The sequence below is a fragment of the Hippocampus bargibanti genome, linkage group LG13 (genome assembly GCF_051943395.1).
Source record: "Hippocampus bargibanti isolate YZ-2025 linkage group LG13, ASM5194339v1, whole genome shotgun sequence".
In the NCBI taxonomy this organism is placed as follows: Eukaryota; Metazoa; Chordata; class Actinopteri; order Syngnathiformes; family Syngnathidae; genus Hippocampus; species Hippocampus bargibanti.
In genome coordinates, this window is record NC_142746.1 from 15,594,813 (window position 1) to 15,622,472 (window position 27,660).

Genomic DNA, 27,660 nt, shown 5'->3' on the forward strand with positions numbered 1-27,660 from the left:
ACCTTAGCTTGGAACACAATTAGCCATTCTGTGCCCACCCTTCAATGTTTCTTGGGGTGACCAGGAAAAGAGAGCTGACAGAATTGGGTGGAAATCATAAAAAAAATAGATGAAAAATGGATGGCAGAGTCAGATAATGGCCACTTGAATTTTCGAGGTAAAAAAGGGGTTAGGGTGGGGGGGACTGCTCATTATTGTTTTTCCCTGTGGTGGATAACACTTCTTCCTCACAGGTCACCATTCGCCAAAGCGTCTACCTTCATTTAGAATGGAGTCAGGACCAGGCTTCTTGGTGGATACATTGTACAAAGATAGCACTCTAATGAGCCAGCACAAGGGAAGAAAAGAAAAAAAAATGTGAGGTCAGATTTGAAGTCGCAGGTGGCAAAAATTGCATTCCGTTGCATGGATTCCCACATGGATTATCAAGAAAATGTTGCGTTCTGGAGTTAACTTTTTCTCTACTTTGTATCTCTGTCAAAGTCATCAGATTCATCAGGTTGCAGCATGAGTAAGTGGTTGAAGGAGGGATAAAGAACACGAAGCTCATGTTGAATCCGACTAAAGCCGAGAGCTGAGGACTTGGCTCCAGGAGTCAAAGTGTGCATCGCGTGGCAGAATAAGTGTCACCCTGTGGGATGAGATTCTTTTCATCAAGGCTCACCCCAACATACTATGCCTCTACCATCTGGGAAACAGATGATCCTCATGAGGGACCGCTCCTTGTTCCCACTACCAAGCATGCACACTGTTCCCATTGTATTACACAGTCCCTGCTGCCTTTTCGAGTCAAAGACACCACTCATTACGCAAACAAAAATAAACACTGACGGCCACGGACACAGTGGCACAAACTGACACGGGGCTCAGCTAAAGTCATTAGATGCTTATTCATGAAGAACAAAGTGCAAAAAAAGTTCTAACTTAGCAAGTCGCAATTTACTGCACAATAAGTGGTTGACCTTTCAGCTTCAATGCTGTACAGAAATAACAAAGAAACATGAAAAATACAAGACGACAGTGATGGTAATGCTTTGTGGAAAGGGAGCGGGGGGGTTGGGGAGGCATTGCAAGATTTTAAAGGGAGCAACCTCCATAAGACACAGGGTCAGACGGGGTTAATTAGTCTGCAGAAGCCCCTCAAATTTCTGCCCAAGGATATTAATGAAGTGATCCAAAGGAAAGCAGCTGTTCACCTCTCATCACCCCCGCCACCCCCAAACTGACTTTTCTTCACCCAACATCTAACCACAACTCTCCGCACCTCCACCACTGCCACATGACTCTGCTGGTCAGGGTAGCATTATGCCAGCGAAGAAGTCCCAGAGAGCATGACAGCACCCGCATTGATGGCCACAGACCGGGAGGCTAAGGTTGCACAAAATGATGGGGTGTGCAGCTGTCCATGTGAAGCTATTCCAAGAAACACTTTTCTTTTTGCATCAACCACAAAAATGGCCACAGAGAATAGGGGTTTACAATAAATTAATGAAAATAAATCCTAAGTTGCTGTCATTTCTTTAGCGGCATGCTACTATGTACTGTAAGTCCTTGCTTTCAAAATGATTGAATTGTAAAAAAGAAAAAAAAACTGAAATGTGTCATATTGTATGGTAAAAGTACTATTCATTATGACAAAATAAAAAGCTCCTTGCAACATGAAGATTATCACACACAACAGTGAGGAGTGAGCAGTGATTAATGGGATTTTAATCACAAATATTCACAAAATAACTTCTCCAGAAAACATCCTTCGAAATACTATAAATAAATAAATAAATAAATAAATAAACATCACATGAATCTGAGAGAAAGTTCATATCATTTGTTTTTTTAATTGATTTTTTCCACTAGCAAAACATTTAACAACCAAGTATTGCTGAAGTCAGGCAATAGCTGAAGTGTAATAGATAAAATGAGGCAATTTCAGTGTTTTTCTTGACAAATAAAATAAGAAGTATATAAATGTGGAGAGGTAAATATTTGTATAAAGTGGACAGTGCATGCAGCAATTAACCACTATATTACTATGGTGTGACGGGCTACTTAGCTTTACTAGGTAACCCTTAGAATAAAATGAAAAAAAAAAAACGTTCAGATTTAAAAAAAATGTGGAAATATATATATATATATATATATATATATATATATATATATATATAAATATATATATATATATATATATATATATATATAAATAATATCTATACAATAAAAAATGCTTGTTTTGTTTTCCTAATTATAATTGTTGCTTTGAATCTAAATAATGTATTGTATGTAATGTATATTTTAATGTATAATGTATATGTATAATGTATGTATATTTTAAAGTGGAGTACAAGTTTGTTATTTTTATATTTTTAAGCATATAAACCATTATATCCCATATCGGGTCTTCTCCGGCCGCAACAATTACCAGAAACCCCCCACCCTCATCTCCTATCAAGAAAGAATTTTACTGAGTATAATATGTGGTATAAATGGTATATTGAAGATAGCTAGTGCGAGAGAAGTGGATGCACAAAACTGGGTTAGATGGAGAACACTTATTCGCTGTGTCAACCCCTGAGGGAAGAGCTGAAAGGAAAATAAGATTGTTTCCCCATTTCTAATTGTCAATGGCATGGATGATACCTGGTGTGTTCTTTTCTTTCCACCACTGAAACAAATGTCCTTGAATGGGGTACAGGAGGATAAACCTCCCCTGTATGAAAAGTTCTCTCTTGGCAGAGGCATAATTTCGCTCACGCAGGTTGAGGTCTACCGAGACACGTTTAGCAGAGTTCAATCGCTTCCGTGTCTTGTTACACGCTGACAGCTTATTTTGCACTGTTATCGAGCTGAAGCAGTGTGAGGGCACATTCAGTAGACGCTAAAGTGGGTGACTTGTAATCAGGGGTCAGTGGAAAGAAGACAGCATGAGTCACAATTGAATCAATAAACAACTATAATAAAGTTAAAAGAAGCGACCAGTGGAAATGGGAGATTTTTCCCGACATTGACAAATGCGAGGTGTGAAATCGTCTTTGCCGTTGGTGACACACATTCACACAGGAGGACATTGTGTTCACCTTTCCAGCTGGTGATAGCATCACAATCCACTGTCTTCAGCAGCGCTTGCTTTGACCACCCCCCCTATCTACCTTGCTGTCAATACAGACAACCCTGTGCTCCACTGGGGGCATGAAGTGGGATTGACATTCAGCTCAAACCCACACCTCTGAGTGGAGTCCAGGGTGTTTCACATGAATTATGCATGCCTTGACGCCATGGTGCAGTGCAACACTAGTGCCGTCATAATTGAAACAATTGAAAAAAAAAACAATACCAGATGGGTCAATAATTAGACAGCAGGAGGAAGAAACTTGATCCGGACGCTCCCCCGCTTGCCCTGCCAACCCAAGCGCCCTGCACATGTAGGGGACCTTTACTGACACGTCTCAATTCCCTGTAGTGCACAGCTAAGTGCTGCATGACATGTCGAAATGTGTGGAAATGTTGAAGGGTGTGTGGCTTCATTTGAAGGGAAATGCCATGCATGACAGGAAGATCACTTCTCACACGCAGTGGCACTTAAAGTTAGGGTTAAACAATCTATATTTCAACTGGATATTTTTTTAAATTGCAAGACAAATGTGGCACCGCATCACACTGGATATTATGCTGCTCTAAAACAAACTCTACACAAAACAATGAGTGTGCTGCACAAGTCCACATGCATGTCTGTTTGGCTGACTACGGTTTGAGCGGATATATACAGTACATATACAGCTCTTAACACTGATTTCCCAATAATCGTACAAGCGAGCAAAACCAATCAAATACAACCCATGTGTCGCCTGTAGTTATCACAGTTATTTATTTGAGAAGTGGTATCTACATGGCTCCGAAAAATAGCGACCGAAGTTCCAGCTCCAACATTTCACTTTCATAAATCATTACTGACGGATCCCAACAGATCCATGACACCCCCTGGGTCCTGGCCAGTGCAATGACTCAAGAAGATCACCATAAAAACGTGAGAAACTAAAGCATCTCTCCACTAGCATTAACTTCAAGGCAGCCTGGAGAATCAGAAGCAACATCACAGCGTAAAAAGCCCCCAGGCTAGCATGTGTCATAAAAATTAGGAGGACACATCTTCATTCACTGCTGTTTCAGACAAAGTAAAACCAAGAATGGGCATATTGTAGAGGACCACACCCAGATTTGTATTTAATAGCTTTAGATTAAAACCAATTTATTTTTGCATTGAACACAAGATTACAAGGTAAATCTTAAAAGTGACATATTATACAATTGCAATATTTAATACAGTATATTGATATATGTACATGGCACAGGTGACCACAAATTTACAGGGTATACAATGGTTACATCATTAAACCAATAAAAAATGTGACGGTACACGCAAAGTACTCTGAAGGGTTTGGAATAATACTCTTGTTACAACAAAAGTTAGAACTGAAGCTGAGGCCAGTAAATGTAGACCAAAAGTAAACAAACCAACTCTCTCAGGACTAATAAATCGAGTGTATCTATTTATATCAAGCGGTATAGCTTTTAAATCAAGAAGGACACAGTCGAGAACCCCGCCAAGCCCATAATGGTATCAAAAACAACTCTGTATTTGCCTTTAAATGGTCTCATTTTTGCATTAAGGTGGTATCCCTGAAAACACACATGGGGTGTTTTGCATTGCTCCCTATCTCCATTTAGGGGTTTATGGCAAACCATATGCCGTTTAATGGGAAGGTTAATGTTTTGTTTTTTCTTCTCCCCAGCATGAGCCTAAATCCACAACATGAAAAGCAGCAATTGCAACCTGTGATACAAAGATCGTAGGAGTGAATCTTGCAGTTTTTTAGAAAACACATTGTTTTTCTTTTCACTTTGGCGATTTTTTTAAATCGCAAAATTGTTTACAAAAGACAGAGAGAAACAGAGAGAGAGAGGCAGACAGACAGACAGACAGACAGACAGACAGACAGACAGACAGACAGACAGACAGACAGACAGATAGATAGATAGATAGATAGATAGATAGATAGATAGATAGATAGATAGATAGATAGATAGATAGATAGATAGATAGACACAGACAGACAGACAGACAGACAGACAGACAGACAGACAGACAGACGGGACCTGTCAAAATTTACAATCCTAAAAGGCTAATGAGCAGAAGAAGTAACCCAATTTAGGAGAAAAAAAAAACATCAAAGACAAGACAACAGCAATTTAGGCAGGCGGTAGTCTTTCATTATTAGCTGTGAAAATGGCACCCCAGGAGTATGTTTTTCAGCGTTGTTAATTAGTTTTTTTTCCCCTCCAAAGTCTTGGACGAGTAGTAAACAAAGCCACAAGATTCAAAGTTTTCTTTTGTCGTGACAACAAAGCTGCCAAGTGAGCCATAACCCGTGTGTTGTTGTTCCTGAGAAGAGGCATTGTTCTCCCTGGGTCTCACATTATCAAGTAGCCTGAGGCCTTGTGCGTGTTTATGTTAACTGCCTCTAGTAAATCATATACTTTTGTCATTATGGAAGAGGAACTTCTGGAGGACAGGGTTGGGCATTCAAAAACATGGTGACGGATTCCGAAGGAAATATATTAAAAGTCAACTTTGATTTAGTTGTGTTTGTTTTATGTGGTCGTGTTTTTATCAACATTTTTATATAACATCTTGTTCGGCCATGTCTTATTGTTGAAACAGCTTGGTGTTTGCTGTTGGTGGGGTTTAGCGCCACGGTTTGATGAACAATATCTATGAAAGGCTACACTCTGTTCTGACTGCAAGTAGAAGAGTGTCCCAGAGCCTACTTTGGTCATCAGATAATACAATATATGTTTTTTGAAGATACGTGGCAAAATCTGACAATATGGATGACAACCTCGCCCCAATGAAGGGGGTTAAAAATTGTCATTTTTGCTTCAATCATATTCCACAAATGCAATATTATTGTCATGTTTAGAATCATGAAAGGGCAGAGAACAAATTGTAAAGAAATTTTTGGGGTTGGCCTTCAAATAATTCCCCATTGTAAACAATTGGGGGCATTGTAAACAATGGGGAGATACACCCACACAAAAAAGGCAGACAGATGAAAAATATTGATGGGACGACGGGACTGCATTAGCTACTGCAACTTTCGACTTCAAACCTGACCTTTTAGTGGACGCTTTTCATCGGCCACCCACGTACTCCCATTCTGATGCATCAATGTCATTGCGAAGCTCAGCCACATTTTCCTGACGCACCAATGAACTACCTCCCACCGACACCACCACCTTTCCGCCCAATTTCAAGCTAATAACCAGGCTGACACACATACTTTTGCTGCCCCTCCACCCTATTACCCCGAAGACCACTCACTCCACTACTTTTTGCACCATTTTATTTATTTTTTTCCACGTAAGACTGCCTCACTACTTTCTTTCTGCTAATGTTTATCCGATCAGTCACAATGACCCCCCACCCATCTCGTTTGCTGGTGATGAATGACCGTTGGCCGTCTCACTGACAAGCTCGGCAGCTGATGCTACACAATTACAGTATCACCATTTAGGCAAAATTACCAAATTACTCCAGCCCTCAAGAGGACTGAAGAACTGACAGGCCTCCCAACAAAAGAAACAAATATCTGAAAGGAGAGAGACAACACGAGCCTCTGCATTTGAATAGTGAAATTAGGTTTGCTATGTTCCTTGAGAGAGAGAACTATTTGAACCGATGAGAAGAAAGGTGTGTGGATTAAAAAAATAAATGAAATACCACCTGCCCCTATCTGTGTGCTTCATTTTGCCATTAATTTACATTTCAATTCAAGAATAATGAGGAAGAAATAACATTATTTTTTGTGCTTCTGGCAGGATGTTATTGATGATTGGGGAGAAAAGTAGATTTTTTTCTCCACTTCGTAATTGCAATTTAGATTTACAAAAAAGTACTGTATTTTCCGGCATATAAGGCACATTCCCAATGAATAGTGTATTTTCAAATGTTTTCGTTATATAAGGTGCACCAGAGTAGAAGGTGGACCTTCAATGAATGACAACAGTTTCCCAAATATAATATATAAATATGTAAAAGTTTTCCAAATATTCGGCACACCACATTATAAGGCGCTCGAGTAGAAGGGGTTACGCACTACTTCTCCTACAGGGGGAAATGGAGTTAGTGGTTGACACGAGTTGCAAGACGTGTGGTGGCTCAATATTACTTCACATACAAGGCTCATATAAGGAGCAGGGCCATACTTTCGAAGAAAATCAAGGCTTTGGAGTGCGCCTTATACACCGGAAAATACGGTATGTGTGTATACTGGCTATCTTTACATGCAGTCCATAACCCTTTGAAAACTCAAATGATTTACATTTTTAAAATCCTAAACCAAATATAAGGTCACATAAAAGTGTATCAAAATATCCGTATTGAAAGGGACGCGTGTGATAAAGTGGCATTTATAATAACTAGCTTTGCTTCGTGTGCTTTTTTTTCTGGCAGAGCAACAAGACTGGAAAAAATGCTTGATTTTTGTTTGCGTGTGATTGAAATATACAATTATTACATTTATTAAGAACGTATCGGAATGAGTTTGACAATCAAAATCAAAGTTGAATAAATTAGTGACATCTCAGACAAATGAACTGAACACCATATGACTGAGCAGAGTCCGGTTTTAATAATGGGAAAAATGTTTGCCTTTTGCGTCTGTGTTTGCTGAGTGGAGGGACGGAACAGACAGGCTAGTTTTCCGGAGTAAATAAGAGAAACATTACTCACACTATCAGGGAGCTAAACTTATCACCGGTGGATGATTATGAGCACAGGTGCAGTTACAGTAAACACCGGAGAGTTGCAGTTTGGACTGAAAAGGAACACGAGATAAAGAAGTTGTGAACTGAACCGGGGTGCATTTCCCAAAGTTGTTTTGTCTGCATTCCTAAATGTTGCAATGGGTCAGTAAGATGAAAGGAATTCTGCAATAAGCAACCACCATTTATGTATGGCATTAAATGTTGCTCACTGAGGAAGGAACTTTATGAATGTTCCTCAGTTTCATTTTGTATCCATTTTCATATATACTGTACATTGGTCATTTGTGAAGCATTTGACTTTGACTGGGTTGAGCTGGTGGCCTCTATGTTCAATATGGATGATATCAGGAATTACCGTATTCTACGGTGTATAAGGCACACCCAAAAACCCTACTTTTCTTGAAAAGATGAACTTATACGCAGGTGCGCCTTATATGTGAGCTAATGTTGAGCCACAAAACATTACAAAACAAACGATTTCCACCCTAGAAGGAGTGTGTAACCCAAGTCTCTACTGTAGCGTTTTATAATGTGGTGTTCCTTATATTTGGAAAACTTTTAGATATTCATTTACCATATTTGGATTTATTGTTATTATTATTTGTTTTTTCGGACTATAAGGTGCGCCTTATAGTCCGGTGTGCCTTTTATATGCAAAACGTTTGAAAATACAATATTCATTAGGGTGCGCCTTATACTCAAGTGCACCTTATACACCGGAAAATACGGTACCTTTATTCACCAAAAAAATAGCAGTAATCTCGAACTGTGAATGGAAATCTACAACCATTACAGGTTAAAGTTGTTTGTTTGTGACATGAACCCTACAGTGGACAACTTATGTTAAAGTATGAATTAAAGCAATGCCACATGCACATTTTGGAGAAAAATAATGATGCGCCTTATCAGCATGAAGTAAAAGCAGCGTCTACAGATTACATCACTGAATGCATGAGACAAGCAGGCTTGTGCGGCAGCATATGAAAGGTGAATAAATTGCAGAACAGAATGTTGTTTGCTGTCATGCAGAAGTCTGTAAAGAGTGCTGGGGGAGTGCCGCTACACAGCAAGGAAAGAGCTGGAAGAGCATGCAGGCATTGCACGAGACCCTGAGACTAATCAAAGCTTTCGCTATTGTGTGAGTGTGTTAGGTTGTATATCCACTGCGAGAAGATTAAAGTTACATCCATTCCAATCCAATTCCACAAAAAATATTAGTGAGTGTCGGGAAGAAGGAAAAACAAAACAAAATGAAGGCTGAAAAGCAAAAGTTTACAACTGAAAAGATGAAGGAGAGTGAGCCCAAGCATTTATCTCAGCGACATGCTGACATTATTCAGGACTAGTGCAAAACTGGAGACTGCTTAAAATGAAAATGGAAAGAAAACTATTGAAATTGCGTGTACGACAGAAGAAGGACTCTTAAATTCTATTAATGAGCAACCAGAAGCAATGAGGAGGACCACAACAACAAAACAGAATATTCACATTGTGTATCTAAAAACAATGCATTATTTAAAGCATACACCCAGAGCTCCATGGAAAGAGAGAAAAAGAGAAGCAAGACAATAAAAACAGCACAAGCATTTTGAAGTGTCACTCTAAAACTCCTCTGGGGGTTCAACTGAACTAGGTAAAATATTTTACATGAGATTTGGAGAGGAAGAACAATCGTAAACAGCATCTTTTTCAACATTCCTTTGGGCTCTTCACCTTCTAAGCACATCGTGTTGCATTCAAATGAATGCTGAATTGCACCCATAAGATTTAACTTTAAAACTAGATTAAATTATGGTTTCAATAAAAATACTGTTGCTCCACAACTTAAAGGACAACCGACACCATTTTTTTGTTTCCTAACTGAAATCAGAAAAACATTTTATAGATTCGGAGAATATGCTTTCTTGTTACGCATCCAGTTCTGAATATTATTCAAATAGTTCTGAAGAGGAAAGTATAAATGTTTGCAATCGATGAAAGAAGATCTTCCGGGTCATTTTGAGGGATCAAGACTGATGTGTAACATCAAAGAAAATGCCTAAGATGGGCAGAGCTCCGTTGGAAAAGTTTTGATTGTTCATCTTGGAATTTTTGTCATCGAATATCAAATAGTTGTCTCGGTGTAACATACAATGATTCACCATTGCGTTATTTATGTGTTTTCCTTGTCATTTCACCATCAACACGGATCAACACGATGTTTTCAGACCAAACAAAGTACCGCAAAATGCATTGAGGTGATGCAAGGTATGTCCTTTCTCTCTCAGGGGCGTTCCTTCAGTGACGTGAAGTGAGGACTCGTCACCAACTCAAAAACGAGACTTCGGGAATATTCAGCGTGAGTCTTAAAAGGTAAAATATGCGGTAGAATCTTTGTAAAATACGCTCCGTAGATGTCATTTGAAGTGTTTTTACAAATTATGGACACAATTTGTCCGGAGATGTCGGTTGTCCTTTAATTTACAGTTTCAGTTAGGAGGCAATTTTGCAAGATAGCAACAATTTAAGAACACATCTGAGTGGTGAATGTATGCATGTACATGCGGTGAGCACCGCTCGCCCATTCGGGCTCTTAACATTTGATGGTAAAAAGAGAAGTATCCTGCAAACGATTTTGAAACCTAAAAAGAACCTTGCTATAAAAAAAAAATGCCATTCATCATGCATCATGACCATGAAATTAGATTGCCCAACGATGTTGTTAAAGTTTTTGTATAAAAGTACATAATATCAAACCCCTTTCAGAAGTTGACTTGTGAAAATGTACGTTGCGAAGCAAAAATTGACAAATCTTTATTTAATCATAATCTATGAACTGATGAATAACTTGTCGAGAATCATGGTAAATGAACAATTTCCTTGTCAATTTGACGTAACAGATAGTTATTGGGTGTCTTTCCGCAATGGTAAGTGCGTAATTACTGTCAATGATGAATAATCCCTGGCCAGCCCTCGTCATAATAATCTGTCCCACATGTGCTCGGCCCTCAAGCTCAAGATGGGTTGAATGAGGACGGCCGTTTTTTATTTCCGCGGACCATCACATCTCCAAACAAAGACAACTGTGATTTCAGTGCTGTCCCTGTTGTCATATAGCATTTGCACTCAACACAATCACACACAAAAAAACTGTTATATGTCCACTCAATTTATATATATATATACACACCAGAGTATAAGGCGCACCCCTAATGAATGGTGTATTTTCAAACTTTTTCCATATATAAGACACATCGGAGTATAAGGCCCACCTTCAATGAATGAAAAAAGTTTTCCAAATATAAGGCACATCCACATTATAAGGCGCTAAAGTAGAGGCTGGGGATAAGTTTTATATATACTATATATATATATCTTCTTTTCCTTTCGGCTTTTCCCTTCAAGGGGTCGCCACAGCAAATCAGTGTCCTCCATCTTCAGAGGTTTTATATATATATATATACACACATGTGTAGTGTATGTGTGTGTAGTGGCGGTGGTATCATTATGAGAGCAATGCAAACAAATGAAAACAAAATGATTTGTGATCCCGCAAATGCTATTCTCAAAATGAGAAGTGGGTTTCTTAGAAGAGAAATAAAAAAAAGATGATGAGTCCGATTAGTGCAGATACAAAACATTTTAACACGTTCGGCTAAGATTGAGGCTTTAAAATGAACTCCACTTAGGATCAAAATTGGACTGAGTGTTCCCAGTGAAGATGAGCAATCTATAATGACATATCCGCTCAGAGGAGGCGTTTTACCCTGAGATAATTACAATAAGGGTACCCAGTTGCAGTGTGATTGCTCCCGGGTGACGTTACGCCTTATTAAACTGTCATAGGTGCACTCTGTTTTGGTGTCCCTTGATCTGACTGCCCCAAAACGACAAACTCACAGTTTATCTACTCCATTTGTTTGACATCCTTAACAACATAATTTCATCTGGGCCTCCTACTCTTCTTTTGGCTGTGTCATGGAAATCCTTCAGGGTTAGGTTAGGACCGGTGGGACACTTGTCTCAAATGAATTGCACTCATGTCTCCCCCTTTAAGGGTTACACGCCCTCAACAATTACCAAAAAGAAATTAGCTCATATCCGAAAGTGACAGAAAACTCACAGGCACACAAAATAGTACATCACAGGGAGAGATAAAAACTAATGGTCCCAACTAAGTTCATCGTATCATTGTTACAGTGTGACAGTGAACGTTGTGTGCTTTGGTAACAGAATAAATGAGGGATGAAAAAAAGAATCAATCAAACAAACAACAAAAGGCCCATCTGTATATAGATGATGCTTTCATTCAGCCATACGACCACCATTATAATGATTTTCACGCAAAACACTGCTGATGTGTACAGATTGCTTTTTAAAATTAATATATTCTAATTAAAAGGGTATATTTTTCCCCATTTCCACCATTTTATTAAATTGCACACACGTGGAGTTGTGGAGACAGCCAGTGTGCATGATCGGCATGAATTGTTTTCATCTTCTCAAACCTTATCCCAAATTTTGCATTTATTTGATCTGAGACCAAACACACACACACACACACACACACACACACACACACACACACACACACACACACACACACACGCACGCACGCACGCACGCACGCACAGCAACATGACCTGTTCTAGTGGTCACATTTCTTATTAAAACACTAAAATGAGGACCTCTGGCTATAATATATGGGATCACAACACTTTCGTTAAGAAACAATAAACAGTCCCCCAACACTTTACCAGGTTCACCTGAACATTCTCATGAGTTCCAGTCCAAGGCAGGATCAAAATGTTAATCATGATTAAGTTTATTTTATTTTTTGTGCTTTTTTGTTTTTTGTCTTACTCTAACAATACCGTGGACGCGGTTTGAAGTGAAGCCATGTTTGTACTATATTTAATTATATAAAATATATCATTTTGGGAATAACCTGGAGGGGAAAATAATAACAATCCAAAATAAAAGAGTAGTGTTATACACAAATGCATTAAAACTATAAATATTACCATCTCCTAGAGGTGGTGAAAAGAGTATCATTTTATTCCAATATAATATTTCCTTCCTCCATGGAACTATAAACCAATTACTGTGGTCCAAATGTATGTTTTCGGTGTGCCGGGCTTTTGTATTATTTTGTGTTCATCCTGTAGTTTTCAGAAAATATGTTCAGTAAAGTGCCACATTATAACTTTACTGAACATATCAGTTCCTACGACCACACCAAAACATAATTTTCGCTGTTCACCAAGAATCATGATGGCCTCTCAAGTGGATTTGTCCCCAAACGGTGTTGGCTATGAGGTCGTAATTCAACACAAATGTGTCTTCAACGTTGAGTTATTTTGCATAATAGTCGTTTCCTCATCGGACAAGAAGTATTTAAATGTTTTTTGCCTCGTCATTTTAATACTGCTTGGTGATCTTTGCAGTCGATGCAGATTTGGGCGTAATTTTCCCCCCCTTGTTTTTATTTATTTATGTACAGTAAAGTCTCGTTATATCGATATCAGATATATCGATAGTCCCGGTTATATCGATACTATTTCTATGCACGCACGGAGAAAATTACATGCAAACAGGGTCGGATATATCGATAGTCCCGGTTATATCGATATTTTTTGGACTCCCTTGAATATCGATATAACGAGACTTTACTGTATTTAGTGTGTAGGTGTCATCAAGCAAAGCAGTGACAGCTTCAAGAAAACACTCACATTCTTGACATGAAAGTAATCCTGATATATACCAGGAAAGGAGTGAACTGTATAAATGAGTACAACATTTTTTTTCTACTTTGGAGGGTGCTCCTTAGTAATACACGCATACATTGTAATCTTGACAAATGGCACTTTGACAATCATTAGGATGCAGTTTAATTCTACCCTATTGCTATTTAGAACCATAAGAACCATATTGTTGAGGTTAGGAACAACATTTAAGTTTGATTCATGTGATTTTTGTGACCTGGGAGTGTACGACTAGGCCACATTGCATTATATCTGTGTGCGTATGCAGTATAAGGAGCAGATTATATTAGCAAGAGAGAACACGAGCATGGAAGTGCGCACGCACACTGAGCCAAAGGAAGGCATTAATTACTGGTACTCACATCTTGCAGGGAGATCATAGCCGCAGGTGATCTTGGCTTTGCCAGTTTCACAGCCATTTAGTGTTTGACACTCATCGTAGAGACAGGAACCTGCAGCTTTGTGTATGCAGCCATCGACTGAAAAACAGATAGACAGTACTGAGTCAAGACATTGATATAAAAACAAAACATGCCGATGACATACAAGGCCAGAACCTCGATGTTGAGGCACAGACACAAGGGGAATTTCGATCTTTTCATCTTCACGTCAAATCATCTCCTTTGCTCGGCATTCTCAAAGAAAGAGAGTCTGCCGGAGTGCAGAGCCCTTGTTGCTGGTAAACATTGACAGGCCTTGGAATTAAATTAGTTGGGATCTAATAACGTCTCCGCACACAGTGAAAATGAGACTGTTCTTCCTGTAATCCCTCTCCCTTGTCGACAGCCATCTACAATCAGATCATTAACTGTATTTTCTGTCCCATGCTGGGAATCTTATAGCGTTCCTCTTCTCTGTGGCAGTGGGCCTGGTGTGATGTGGATCAGTGTTCCGATTCTGTCGCGCTCCCTTCTGATCGGCGTCCTGATTCCATGGAAAACACACCCTCCCCCCCGCAAGGTTTTAATTTTACCGGGTTAAGGCCGCGATTGCTGCTGATTGATGGCGCGTCTTACAGAAGAAGGCAGCGAGATAGAAATCCACATTATCCTACTCTGAAAGCCTGACATCCCTCCAAGAGCATGTTATCAATCACCCCGAAACATCATAAAATCCTTCTCAAGTTGTCCTGCAGAAATCCTCACAAGCCATTAGAGGATAACAAAGCCAAGAGGAAGAACAATGACAAATGGACAAACAAGAGCGTATTTTTCCCCTTTTTGTTTGTTTCCAGTTGGCCTAAGCAGAGGTGTGCCCTTGTTCTTCAAAGGTTAAGGTTAAAAAGAATCAAATAAATAAATAAATAAATAAATAAAGGAGACAGCTGAAACAACCCATACATGTTAAGCACCATTGAGACTAAAAACTACCTTCAAATTGAAATGTACTCTTTTCCAAAGTGTACTAGTGCACAGTGTGAAGACACAATCTATTTATTTGGTGATGGCGGGTGTGGTTCCTTTATCTCTGTTCGTTTCAGCTTCTCAAGGATGAGTCAACAGCTGGGCGAAAGGTTTTCAGGCTATATCAATCATCTTTAATGGAGTGAGGGACAGCTGGTTGACAGCGACAGAGCCTGACGGCTTTTTGAAAAAGTAACATGCATCTGACAATGATGTGGATATGGAGAAGGATTGCTCTAGCAACAGTGGGAGCTACTTAACACAGAGCTGTAGTAGCGCCAGCTATTGGTTTGTAATTTAGAAACTGTCCACACAAACATGACAGCAACAACAATAAGAGTTATTTGCATCATAACAAAAATGTTTCCAGCAACAAAGCACATTGTATTAGTAGCGAGCTGCATAAGCAAATACATGTATATTGAGTTGATTTAATAGCAGTTTTGTCAACCGACAATGGCTGATGTAGGAGAAGAAATGGATGGTCCATTTTATGGATAATGGAGAAAAATCATTAAGAAATGTCAGTCAACTTATTTCCTGGCTAAAGGTACCCTCTAATGGACTTGTAGTTTATTTATTTTTTTTAATTTTTCCTCTATCACTTGTCAGATTAAGGACAGGTAATAAAGCAGTGTTCCACTTTGTAGTGTTCCCTCAGGAGTCTGTGCTCCTGAGATATTTCTCATCACTACCAATCGTTCTTGATCTCTAGCCTACGAGCACCTTGGGAAACCAGCTAGCAACAACACGAGGCTGTGCGGGTCATCTCGCTAGCTGGAGAAAATGATTCAAAGTGATAGCTTCAATTTCCATCTCTTAGCTCCTCCCTACCTATTTCTCTCCCTGATGCACTGTGTACTTCTAATGAGTCTGGGAATGTGTCCTCAGTGTCCATAAATACAACAAAATATGGCGAAATGACTGACATACCCAGAGAATGGATTTAATTTACCAGTTTACAGAAATGAGTTAAACAGGTATATTGTGTCCCCTATGGGTAGATGTATGAAGGACACAAATAAAAAATACGGGTGGGATGGGAGCCCATTGAGAAATACATCTTTTAATCGGGGGTGGGATTACATTAACTGTAATAGTTAGGCATTCACACATGATTTTGTGTCTGATTTTTGACAACCACTGTTTAATTAACCCCCACCAACGAAGATGATGCAGTTTGGATGTCAATTTAATTCATAATTGAAGATCAATGTCATTGCTATCTCAGCCGATTCATAAACTGTATATGCCTAACATTAAAAGTGCAACTCAAGGATCTTATTATGAAACACCATTTCACTTTGGGAAAAAAAGAGTATGGTCCATATTTATTTCATGCTATCACATGATTTTATTGATCTTGATCTTTGTTCCTCCACTACAAAATGTTGGTAGTGGTAAACCAATAACTAGAGTTAAAAAGGGGTAAACCAATAGCTAGAGTTACAGGGTAGTCTCGGTTAATAAAACCCGGACTCCTCCATCCAAATTCGGTCAATTTCCATTTTTAGATAAAGTACAGTATTTGTGAAAGCCTAAAAATGCAACAATTACACCTTAAGAGGGGGAAATGGGAGCAGTTCACTTACATCTATATGGCAGCAAAAATATGCTTTTGGGAGGTGTGTGTAAAATGTCCATAGTATTTTATGGGGAAAAGATAGCAGTGAAAATGAATGTGCCTACAAGATTACGTTTGACAACACGGACACATTGTTGAAATGGACAAAATGGTGCCAATATGCAAGCATAGAAAACATTGTATTGGACTCCTTTCCTGTTTGAGCATTGCATCCTCCACTGCGCTATTTCATGGACAGATGCGAACCTCACAACTGGCATGGCAGTAAATACATAAAAAAACTTCACACAAAACAAATTGTGATGAAAACACACCTTCCCTTTGCATGCACTGAATTACTTTCGCAGACCTCACTGGCCAATGACGCACACTGCCGAACGTATTGTGTGTGCACGGCTACCTTCTGTCTGTTTTTCAGAATATGGAAACAAACAACACTGAAGGTGATGTAATTAAACCTGCTCATCCTCGATCTTGCTAAGAGAAAGCTTTCTAAGCAGTGACTCAGTCCTAACAGTTTAATGAGGCTCAATTTTGATCAGTGGCTCATTGCATTCCTCACATTTACTAATGAGTTCAACAACCGAGAGTAAGTGAAAGAGAGGGTGAGCATGTGAGGCGGCCATATTGGCAGAGACAAAAGCGCTAAGGGCTGTTTGAATGGGTTACTCAGCTATAACCTTGGATGCTGCCATTGTTGGAGCCACCTCTGGCACAATCTCCCAAGCCTCGGCGGCTCCCATGTGCGTTAAGGCACCAGCAAAGCTTCACAAGGCTTCTCCCAGGCAACCTGAAAACCAAGGGGCTTTCAATCGCTCCATCAGACACAATGACTACCTGCTCTGCACTCATTACAATACCCCGCTTTCAGAAATGGTGTCAGTTGTAGTTTTCTCTCCTCATTATTCCTCGTGCCTCTGTGGGTTACGATCAGGACTGGTGCCAGAGCAGGCAGTGTGGGAGAGGGTGGTGGCTTGGACAGGGTATGCTTGAGCTCAATTCTTTGGAACAGGTTATACAGAAGCCTCAATGTCAGTAAGTAAGTAATCTAACGGGAAGGGGGCAGAGTGGCATATGTATAAAGACAAACACACTTTGAGCAATACACTTTCACAAGGCAAAATATAAAACAAAAACCACATTCTCAGTATTAAAAGAACATCACGCCACAACTGAACGAGAGGACATGTAATCGCTAAGCAGTATTGAATACCCCCCCACACACCAACCCATACATTGTCACAAGAGATACAAAAACACCAGCTGTAACAATGAAAAGCTAATTGAAATAAAGTGAGAGAACAAAGTGGACAGATGCACGCATAGCTTTAAGTTGCATAAGCGAATAGTGCATGCAACGGTTTATTATTTTTTTTTTTCCTCGCTGAGGAAGGGAGGGGCATTATTTTCATGATCCATCACTAATAATAAGAATGACAATACATTTCATTTACAAGCGCCTTTGTTTATATGATTTCAATGTGTTAGTATAAAGGGAGTATATTATATTTACAGATTTGTATGCATATTGTTTCAAATTGAGCCTAACATTTTTCTTGATTTGATTTTTTTAAACTGGTCTAAAGGAGCAGTGCAAAAACTGAACACCATGAATGACTTAACAAGAGAAAAAAAAACCTCATAACTGGCAACTCTCAAATACTATATTATGTTATGTGAGTACTATTACAACATCAGGGGCTAAGTAATGGAATTTAGGGGAATAAACACCCTCTTGGTACTCCATATTCCTGTTCAGCCATTTTTCTCGTAACCATAGCGACAGCTCGTATTAAGTTCATCCTGTCTACTTGATATCTAATTTAAAACAGATTCTTTACTTACAGACAGTGTATTGTAGGTGTTCAAATACCTGACATGTTTCGGCGTATACTTCCGCCTTCGTCAGAGTGTCCAACTGTAAATAAATAATCTGTTTTAAATGACATAGCGACAGTTTATGTCCAATCTCCTCACAGCACTTTTCAACACAGAACACGATCAAAGCCCCGGCACAATTCCACCTCTGTGAGTTACAATACCATTTTCTACTCAACTAATTTTACTGAAGGAGATAATGACATGGATTAGTTCCTAATCAAGTGCCAATCAGAGTTCGATGTAAACTAAATGTCAGGTGGAATCTGTTCAAGCCTTTGCAGTTACTCCCTTGTAATAACAGATCGTGAGTCATAATCGCAGCAATTTTAGGTAGAAGCGATCACCCCTTACTGTAACCACATTCTGTGCCATGGGAGAATAATCTCCGCTCAACCTGTAATATTTGGGATAAAAAAAAATGCTAAACCAGGTGGATAGTCACATATGTTACTCTGTGAATAGCCATTCAATTGCTGAGGCTTCGATGACACATCATTCCCGAGATACTACGAGGAATGAAAATCATTATAGCTCTGGTAGAAATAAATCAATCTCCTATTACAACAATGACAACAAAAGCCTGCTATGGAATCCCCACTGAATAATGCAACATTAATTTGGCACCTTGATATTTTCCATTTAGAGGCAGATACTTTTATTCCCTAACTATATTATTATTCTCTGATTTAATTACACTATGGTAGATACATTACAAAAATCTCTCTCTCTTTCAAGAGGAAAAAAATAGACACACCTGATCATATTTTTATCTCAAAAGTACAGACCAGTATTCTCTGAGTGTTCTATGTGACAAGCTGGCTTCGATGGATTTCAGTTATCCCGCAATCCTGCAACAAGATAAGCAGGGAATGGGGATGGAACTTCAGTGTCACTGTGTATGGTGTTTTTGGCATTTAATTGAGCAGTGCTACATTGAAGGTGAGATGGTCAGAATGTATGGACATGCAAGTAATTATTAAAACCATTGTCCACAGTATAAAGGCACGATACATGATTGTCATTCAGAATGCAACCCATTTTAACCTTATCTCTATCTTCTATTACTCTACATTTTGTGTCCATTTCAAGGTGCAAGGTGCTCCAATAATCACAAATAAACACATACCTCATTTGTTACGCCTCCCTCCAGTTGTTCAATATCACACTTATTTTCTCCTTAACTTCACTCCAGTCTCTTATTATCAACAAGCACTCTGCCGATGTAGCCATTCTCGCCTCTTCTTCTAGGTTAGATTAACTTCAGCAACCCCACTTAACTATTAGTTGATAGGATGGACACATTTTTTTCTCCATCAAATGCAATCAGTGTATGGGTGTGTGCGCTTCCATCTTCCAAAAGTTTGTCTTTGTACACTTTTTTTCTTCATCAAAAGCAATCAGCGTGTTTGTGTGTGTTTCCATCTTTCGAAAATGTCTCCAATTTGTCTTTGTGTGATGACATAGTGAAGTATTTTTCGTTTTTGTTTGTTTGTCTTCCCCATTTCACCAAGGAACAGTCTCTCTATAATGGGTCCTTTTACTCAAGTATCTTCTATCTATCTCAATTATTTTCAGGGACTTGATACACAAGTGGTTAAATATATGTCTGGGGTCAGGCCAAAACCTGTCGCAATTTGGTGTATTTTATATATTAAAAAAAGTCTAAATAATTCATTAGTCCACGTGTGTTATAGTCCACATGTTGTTAGCCAAAATGTTATTTTGTTGTTAGCCTTAATTATTCATTACATTTTTTTTTTCATTTTACATTTTTTACAATACATAATGATTTATATAGCGCTTTAACATGCACCATCTTTTTTGACCAACAACTTGTTTAAAATGCTTCAGGGTCTTAGATGATGCAATGGTAATAGTTGAACGAACATCACATTATTGGAGTATGCCAACCAGAATGTATATTATGTGAGCCAAATGCCTCCTCCATCTTAAAAGAGTTTATTGTCAGCAGAAATCAGACAAACATAACTCAAAAAACAAAGTAATCAAACATGTTTTGGAGTAATATCTAGCAAAAAGAAATGTATTGCTCCACAAAATATGTTTGCATAAAAAAACTACAAAAGGATGCAGATACATAATTCATTGCCAGTTTATTTGTGATCTAAATGTGTCTAAATCCTGGTAAGATAGTTTTCGTTGAACCGCAGTGAGCTGTATTAGTCAGTGTTATATATTAGCCCATTACAAAACATAAGGCTGACCATGGGTGACTATTTTCAATTAATAGAACACAATTTCATGCACCCATAATTAAGTGTCACCTCATGAAGAAACTGCACTGTCTGGCAATCAGGGCTAATAAGGGAGAGACAAATGCAGAGAAAACATGGCTGGAAAACATAACCTCCAGTAAGGGATCCAGGCTAAATTAATCATGAATTACTTCCCTGCACGAAGTTCATTTTTGAGTCACCTAAGCTAGTATTTCAAAGGATAGTATCAACTTGGATATAGGTGAAAGTTGGACAAAAAATACATTGTTCTAAACAAAGTAAAACTACGTACTATGAAGCTGCAGTGGAAAGGCTGAGACAAATGTATGTAATTATCGAGCAAACTTAACGGCAAGCTTTGAGGCACATGAAGAGAGAAAGCAAGCATGGCTGATTCTTCACATGCTTGGAACTCGGGGCCAAAAGCTTGGTGGGCAGTTTGTAATTGCAGAAATGAAGAGAAATGAAGCGGTTCCATGAAAGACCAGTGCTTTTGATTAAAATGCATGAACAGCTGTTGCTATTATGCAGGGTTCCTTGGGCTAGCCTTTGCAAGGCGATTTTCCATTTAAAGACCCACAGCCTTGTATAATATACAGTATGCCGGAGCAGGGGACATTTGACAAGGACTTGAATTGACTCAAGTCTCTGTTTTAGTGACTGACTTGTGACTTGACAAAAACTGAAAGACAGCGGCCTCTATGTGGGTGCCGAGTTTACTTGGAAGACATTTTATTTTTTCATATGGTCGGTTTAAACATGAAAATAACATTTAGCCACAAAGTGGATGCCAAGAGGCCAATCTTGTTGTGAGAGGCCAAGGTGACTGAGTTCCACCGGTCACATTTCGAATGGATGACAGCAATGACTGACAATTTCTTGAATGTTGAGGGGGGAAAAAGGTCTGCATATGTTCAAAATTCATAACTGACACTCACAAGGAGCATTTTAGGCTACACGGCTTTTGAGTAAGTTACCTGTGTTCCACGATTGCAAATTAAATACACTTCATGATGACCATGTTTTAGTTTATCATTCAATATTGATGAAAACAGATGAAGGTCAAAAATGGTTGAGTAATGCAGTAACATGTTGATGTACTTCATATTTTGCTGGTGCAACATTTGAGGTTTGAGGTGACAGGCACAGCAGTTTTTCCAGAGAAAAAAAAGTATGCTAGAGTCCTGGAAATCTTGGTTCCACTTATACAAAAGAAGAAAAAAAGTACTAATTGTTTGTTGGCATAAAATCCTTTGTATCAAGTTGTGACATCATTGCTATTGCTTTCCACGTTTACAATACCCTTACTGCACACATAATGGTCATGGATAATGTTTGTAACATTATGCCAATGCCACATACAAACAAACATAATGATAGTTTAACACAGAAGAAAGGGTATGAGCAACTCAATAGTTTGGATGTTGTAATATTCACGTTGGTTTTTGCTGAACAGTGCATGCCGCTGGTGGTAAACATTTATGAGGAGTTGCAATGAACTACTGCTCCAATGGCGGCAATTTCTCAAAGAGGCTATAGCCAAGAATTTGTGCTAAACTCTTGGGTTTATAATCCACATTTGCTCGATAAAAGGTCTCCCCTTGAAGTTTCCCTTAATGTCTTTTTACTCCCTGCAACAGTGATGACATTTTATAGACAAAATACAGCCTTTGTTTGTCCAGTTCACTGGCTTAGTTGGCCACCTGTTATGAATTCAGTGAGCTGTACTTAAAATATGTCATTACACCAACTGTGAGGTCATTATATGGATTATTTCAGTTTCCATACCTCATACAAAATATAAAAGATGGTAACAAATTATGGGATTCAAAAACTCTTTAATTTTCACTGGCTGTCATATACCTGAAGACTAACATGACGTCGTGACGGTGCTTCTAAAGTCTTATTTATTCAAGTGGAGAAAATATAAAACCATTTGAGATCAAAACATTAAGTGTCAAAATCAAGACAAAGTCAATTCCCTTCTGTCAAGGGGGATGGCTGAAGTTCTCCAGGCAATTATTTTCACAATGGAATAAAAAGCAAACAATACAATGAAAGTAAGTCATATCTCACGATCCTCTGATATTCAATCATCAAGAATGAACATGCTGACTTTCGGCAAATGGGTGAACATTGACTTACTGATTAACAAATAAAAAGCACCTTGTCTTATCAGTTTATTTTTGTTGCTGTGACCAATTTGGCACAATATTAAACATTACATTAGCATGACAATGGATTACAGTGCTACTAATTTGACGGAGGAACAGGAAGCCAATACCTGGAGTTGTTTTCTTGCAATGTAGTGTATCAAAACATGGAGAATGTAAAGAACTGATTTTTGATGGTGTAATTATTGTAAGCAGTGTAATATCAGCAGGTTGGATGCGCGCCTTTATGAGACAAGGCTGAGTAAATGGGTAGGCTGAACTGAAGTAAAAGCAGACTTCAATGGGAACAATACAGTTTACATGTCTCATGGTCTGTGGACAAAGCCATAAGTGTCAGTCGAGGATAGCCAGCGTGCAATCCTGTCTAGTGATTTATCTGACTGCGCCTTGACAACTTTGGAGGCAAATCCCCAAGTATGCTATCTATTAAATGAGCCTGTGTCAACGCACGGGAGATAAAGCGCCCACAGCTGCCCATTGAAACGTCCTCCTTAGGCCCAGCTGCGACACACAAATCAAAGGCACATAGAGCAAGGAGTGCAACAGAGCTCACCTTTACAAAAGCACACAACTAATGCATCACTCTCCTAATTGCTGAATTACAAAATTACAAATAAGAAATACAGGACTTCAACAAACTGTTATGGGCATGCAAAGTAAACCACATATTTACTGTTTAAAGACCTTGCAAAGTGAATTAAGAGGTACATTCTACAATAGGTGTCGAAAAATGTGCAAAGACTGGGAAATGTGTAATTATCAGTTGTTCAAATTCCGCATTGAACATACTGTTTTTTTTTCACATTCGTTATTTGTTTGCACCTTCAGCTAAAATGGCGTAGACACAGTAACTCACTCTTGTGCGGAGCATGTCACCGCTTGCCCGTTTATATCAGAACCGGATTCCTTTGTACGTGTCAGTGCCTCCGGGGCACAATTGTGAATGGTAATTACAAGGACAATAACAACAACAATTTGCATTTAGCTGCCTATACTAACATGGCCAAAAAATACATCTTTCCCGCATATCAAAATTGAGTGAATAACTTAGTGTTGTCATTTAACTTCCCAAGGGTTATATATTTTGTCTTATTGATGCGATCATAGTATGTTGACACACATTTGTGGGTGTCTAACTAAAGACACGTCCTCAAAAGTCCAGCATGTAATATGAGCCACAGAATGAATATTGTAAAGCCCAAGGTTTTAGTCGAAATGAATGGTTAATTTTTACTAAAGTGCCTCCGTTAAGTGGACCTACACATTGACACAACACCAAACAAAGCAGTTTTGTAGTGGACAAGCCCAAACTGCTGTGTCCTGGGCAGTGTTTGCCCGCGAGGGTGGTTAGTGTCGCTTGTCGCTGGGTGTACAAGCTATAGAGGGAAAAACATAGACTTCTGGAAGTATTTTCTGAACAATTGACTAGGACGTGGTTTCAGCACATTCTTAGGAAATGCCTCTGAAAACTCATTTTATGTGCTTGGCAATTTTTTTATGAATTCAAATTTGGCAGGCAAGGATGCTCACACACTGCTCTGTTATACGTAAAATTTGTAGGACTCTTTCTTCTGGTCCTCTGCGGGGCCTTTATGATTTATGAAAAAGAAATAATTCAACCCAATGTTCAGTCATTCATTCTTATTTCTTGGTCACTAGAAACAAATCAGATGCCAGCATATTCTCGCTCTTGGACAAAGATCGGGAACACTCACAAATGCAGCACGTAAGGTAGTTTCTCTTCTAGTTCAAATAATGCATCGAGGCACATCTTGTCTTATAATTCAAAGACTTGATTTGAAAGGATGTCTGTGTTTTGCTTGTGACACCCTGTTCTTTCGTAGCAACATGAAGTGGAGCCCCAATCCTCTGTTGTTCATCCAGCGGCTGGCCTGGTGAAAGCCTGTGTGGTCTAGGTGCTTTTCTTAGGACGATGGCTTGGCTCTACTATGTGAGAATCCTTGCCGCAGAACCACAGATGAACAAAAATGAGGCTTTTATAATTATACTAGGATCAATTTAGGCATTTCCAACTGGTCCTTTTAATTATGGAGATAATCTTTCTCAAGGGAAGAGCAGCCTCAACATACATACTGGGTATTTCCTAAGTTTTTTTTTAAATAGAAAACATTGTTCTACCAAAACAGAGTTATTGTTTTTGATTTCTGGTGGGAAAGACTGAATGTGACAAGGGCAACTAGTTTAATGGAGATATTATGATGACATTGTGAAGGGTATTTTCCTTGTTTCCTTTAACTGTAGAAGTATGGCAATGAGGCGGGAGAGGTGACTCTTACCTATGTAAGTGACCATGCGTTGAGTAGCAATGAAACACACTATGCTTTGAACAATCAGATAGCAGGTCGTGAATGTGACACAGGGTGCATTAGTTTCGGCTATGATTGAAAAGAAAAAGAAAATAAAAGAATAAACATCAACATTTTGCCTTTGTTGAGATTTAATGGGGTTGTGTTGATAACATGATCAGGGAGATCATGTTATCAGATCATGTTCAGTACAAAGTACTAATAGTATAGTGACAATACAAAGCAAGCAGGCTGGAGAACCAAGTGTCAAATTTCCTCTCGTGTTCCATGACAAGTGAGACTGTCTTGATTCACAATTTTAGTCGAACAATTTCTTACCTACCTTTATCTTTCAGTGCAATTTATGCAAGAGAACAACCAGGCAAATAGCATAGAAAAATAGCAGCTTTTGCAGGCAATATAAAGTGACCTTTGTTTCACACTTTCTATTATTCCAAACTGTTTCTATTTTTCCAAACAAAATTCTCATCAGAAAACATTTCAGGCGGCTCCAAGTATTAGTGACGAGGTACTCAATTGGAAGTCCCTGACCTTCCTGAGATTACATGTGGATTTATAATGTAGTAAACTGTCCCCAAGGAGAATATTTTCTATTTATTCGGACATAAAATTTCTCAGGTCAACATTAGGTAAGTTGAGGAGGAAGTGCTACAGAAATGGTAGAAGTAAAATTAGAACAAGCTCCATTCATTCTTAGTCGGAAGGCTTTTGAAAATGCTTTTAAGGATGTTGTGAGCATACATTAATGAATGACTCTTATGGTCATGTTAAAGTGACCCAATTAGAGATTAGCATTAATAAATAAATAAACAACAAAGAAAAAAGCGTTCAAACCAGACCATTTTCCACATCAAAATGTAACGATTAAAAAAATAATTATACAAATTGAGACAGACCCCACTGTAGACTGTTATGCAGTGAATGGTGGTTGATCAACTACCACGTTACTGCACAGCAGCCTTGCAATGCCAATAATATTATTTTTTTGTATTTCTACCTCAAGAACTGATGTACAAAATTGCACACCTTCAAATTACTACGTTGCACATACCAATAAAAGATGAATACAATAGTAATGCGTCAGCTTTTGTGCAAGCTTAAAAGTCACATAAGGCCAACAAGTTGGTAGCCATACTGAAAAATAAAATAAACAGAATACAAAAAGGCTATTTAATAGCTAATGAACCATCACAGTTTTTGTTTTGTTATTTTTTTTAGCTTTGAAGAGGTTTGTTTGACTACCATATGAACTGGCTCCCCAAAATTTATGAAAGTGAGTGCAACACAGTGGGCTAGTAGGCAGGGATTGCGATATGTTTAGAACAGAGACAGCCTGGAACGCTTGCCAAGTCCACTCTACATCTATACAATTGATGATGCAAATGAATCATCCCTGTATGGCCACTGAGGTAGTATGAGAAGTCAATGTTGAAAAGAGATTCCTTATTTGTGACTTGTCATCCTTTTTTGCCAAGTCACCTCATGGCTGGATACACGCAATGACAATTGAGGCTGTTTGTGTCCTACGTTTGCCCTTTCCGGACCATGACTGTCAAATGCCTGACAATATATGTTCTTTAAAGTTGAACAATAAGGTTATTTGTATATCAGAGTAGATTTGTCTCGATGATCGGGTCCATAATGAGAAAGGCCAAAATTCTTAAATCATGTTTAGTATTGCTGAAGAAAATTCTTAGTGTGCATGAGGAAAGGTGGCTATTAAGTTCTCATCTCATTTTCCGTACCGCTTATTGCTCATTAGGGTCGCGGGGGCTATTAAGTTCCGAGCCAGAAATTGTGAGTTCCAAATCCAAATCAGTCCATTGAAGTCAGAGAAAAGAAATATGCACATCATCATTCACAATGTCTCAAATTACAGTATAACACTTGTTGGTGTGAATGAGACATGTATGATGCCACACACATTTTGTACACACTGTGGAATCTACTGTTACAAAACGACTGTTATAAAATATTTTTTTTCAGAAAAGTAATCCGCTATTTATTGTATCAAGTCCTGCAATCGAACAACAATAATGATAATTGTCTTCTACAATCCAGTACATGCCGACTTTTGTCATAAAGATGAGTGTTCACACTCCAAATAAGGAACAGGTTCACAAACACACAGAGAGGTGAAGCAAAGTTAATTTTTTTTAACTTACTTTAAATGATGAGAATTTTAATTAATTGACTGTTACCCACAATGTTAAATCAAGTACAGTGGGTCCTTGGCTTAAAAACTTAATTGGTTCCCAGACAGAGTGTGTAAGGCGAAAAGTGTGTATCCCAAAAACATATTTCTCATAGGAAACCATTCAAATGAGAATAATCCGTTCCCAGGTCCCCATAAAACATAATGTTCTACTTTCTAATTTTCTAAGCCTTAAAACTACACAAAATATACATTATTTTATGTATCGATGAAAAGGTTTCTTCAGCCGTCATCTGTACTTTTTTGAAGGTGTCGGACGTTTCGCTTCTTATCCAT

At 38.6% G+C, this 27,660-nt stretch overlaps 1 protein-coding gene across 3 annotated transcripts in view; it reads right to left on the reverse strand.

Moving 5' to 3' along the window:
* Window positions 1-27,660, reverse strand: part of macrod2 (mono-ADP ribosylhydrolase 2) — a 315,136-nt gene that overhangs the window by 194,295 nt on the left and 93,181 nt on the right. For all 3 annotated transcript variants that reach the window (XM_089012537.1, XM_089012536.1, XM_089012535.1), the window contains one exon: window positions 13,925-14,041. In XM_089012537.1, coding sequence (XP_088868663.1) covers window positions 13,925-14,041 — 117 coding nt within the window. The remainder of the gene's footprint in view (window positions 1-13,924; window positions 14,042-27,660) is intronic.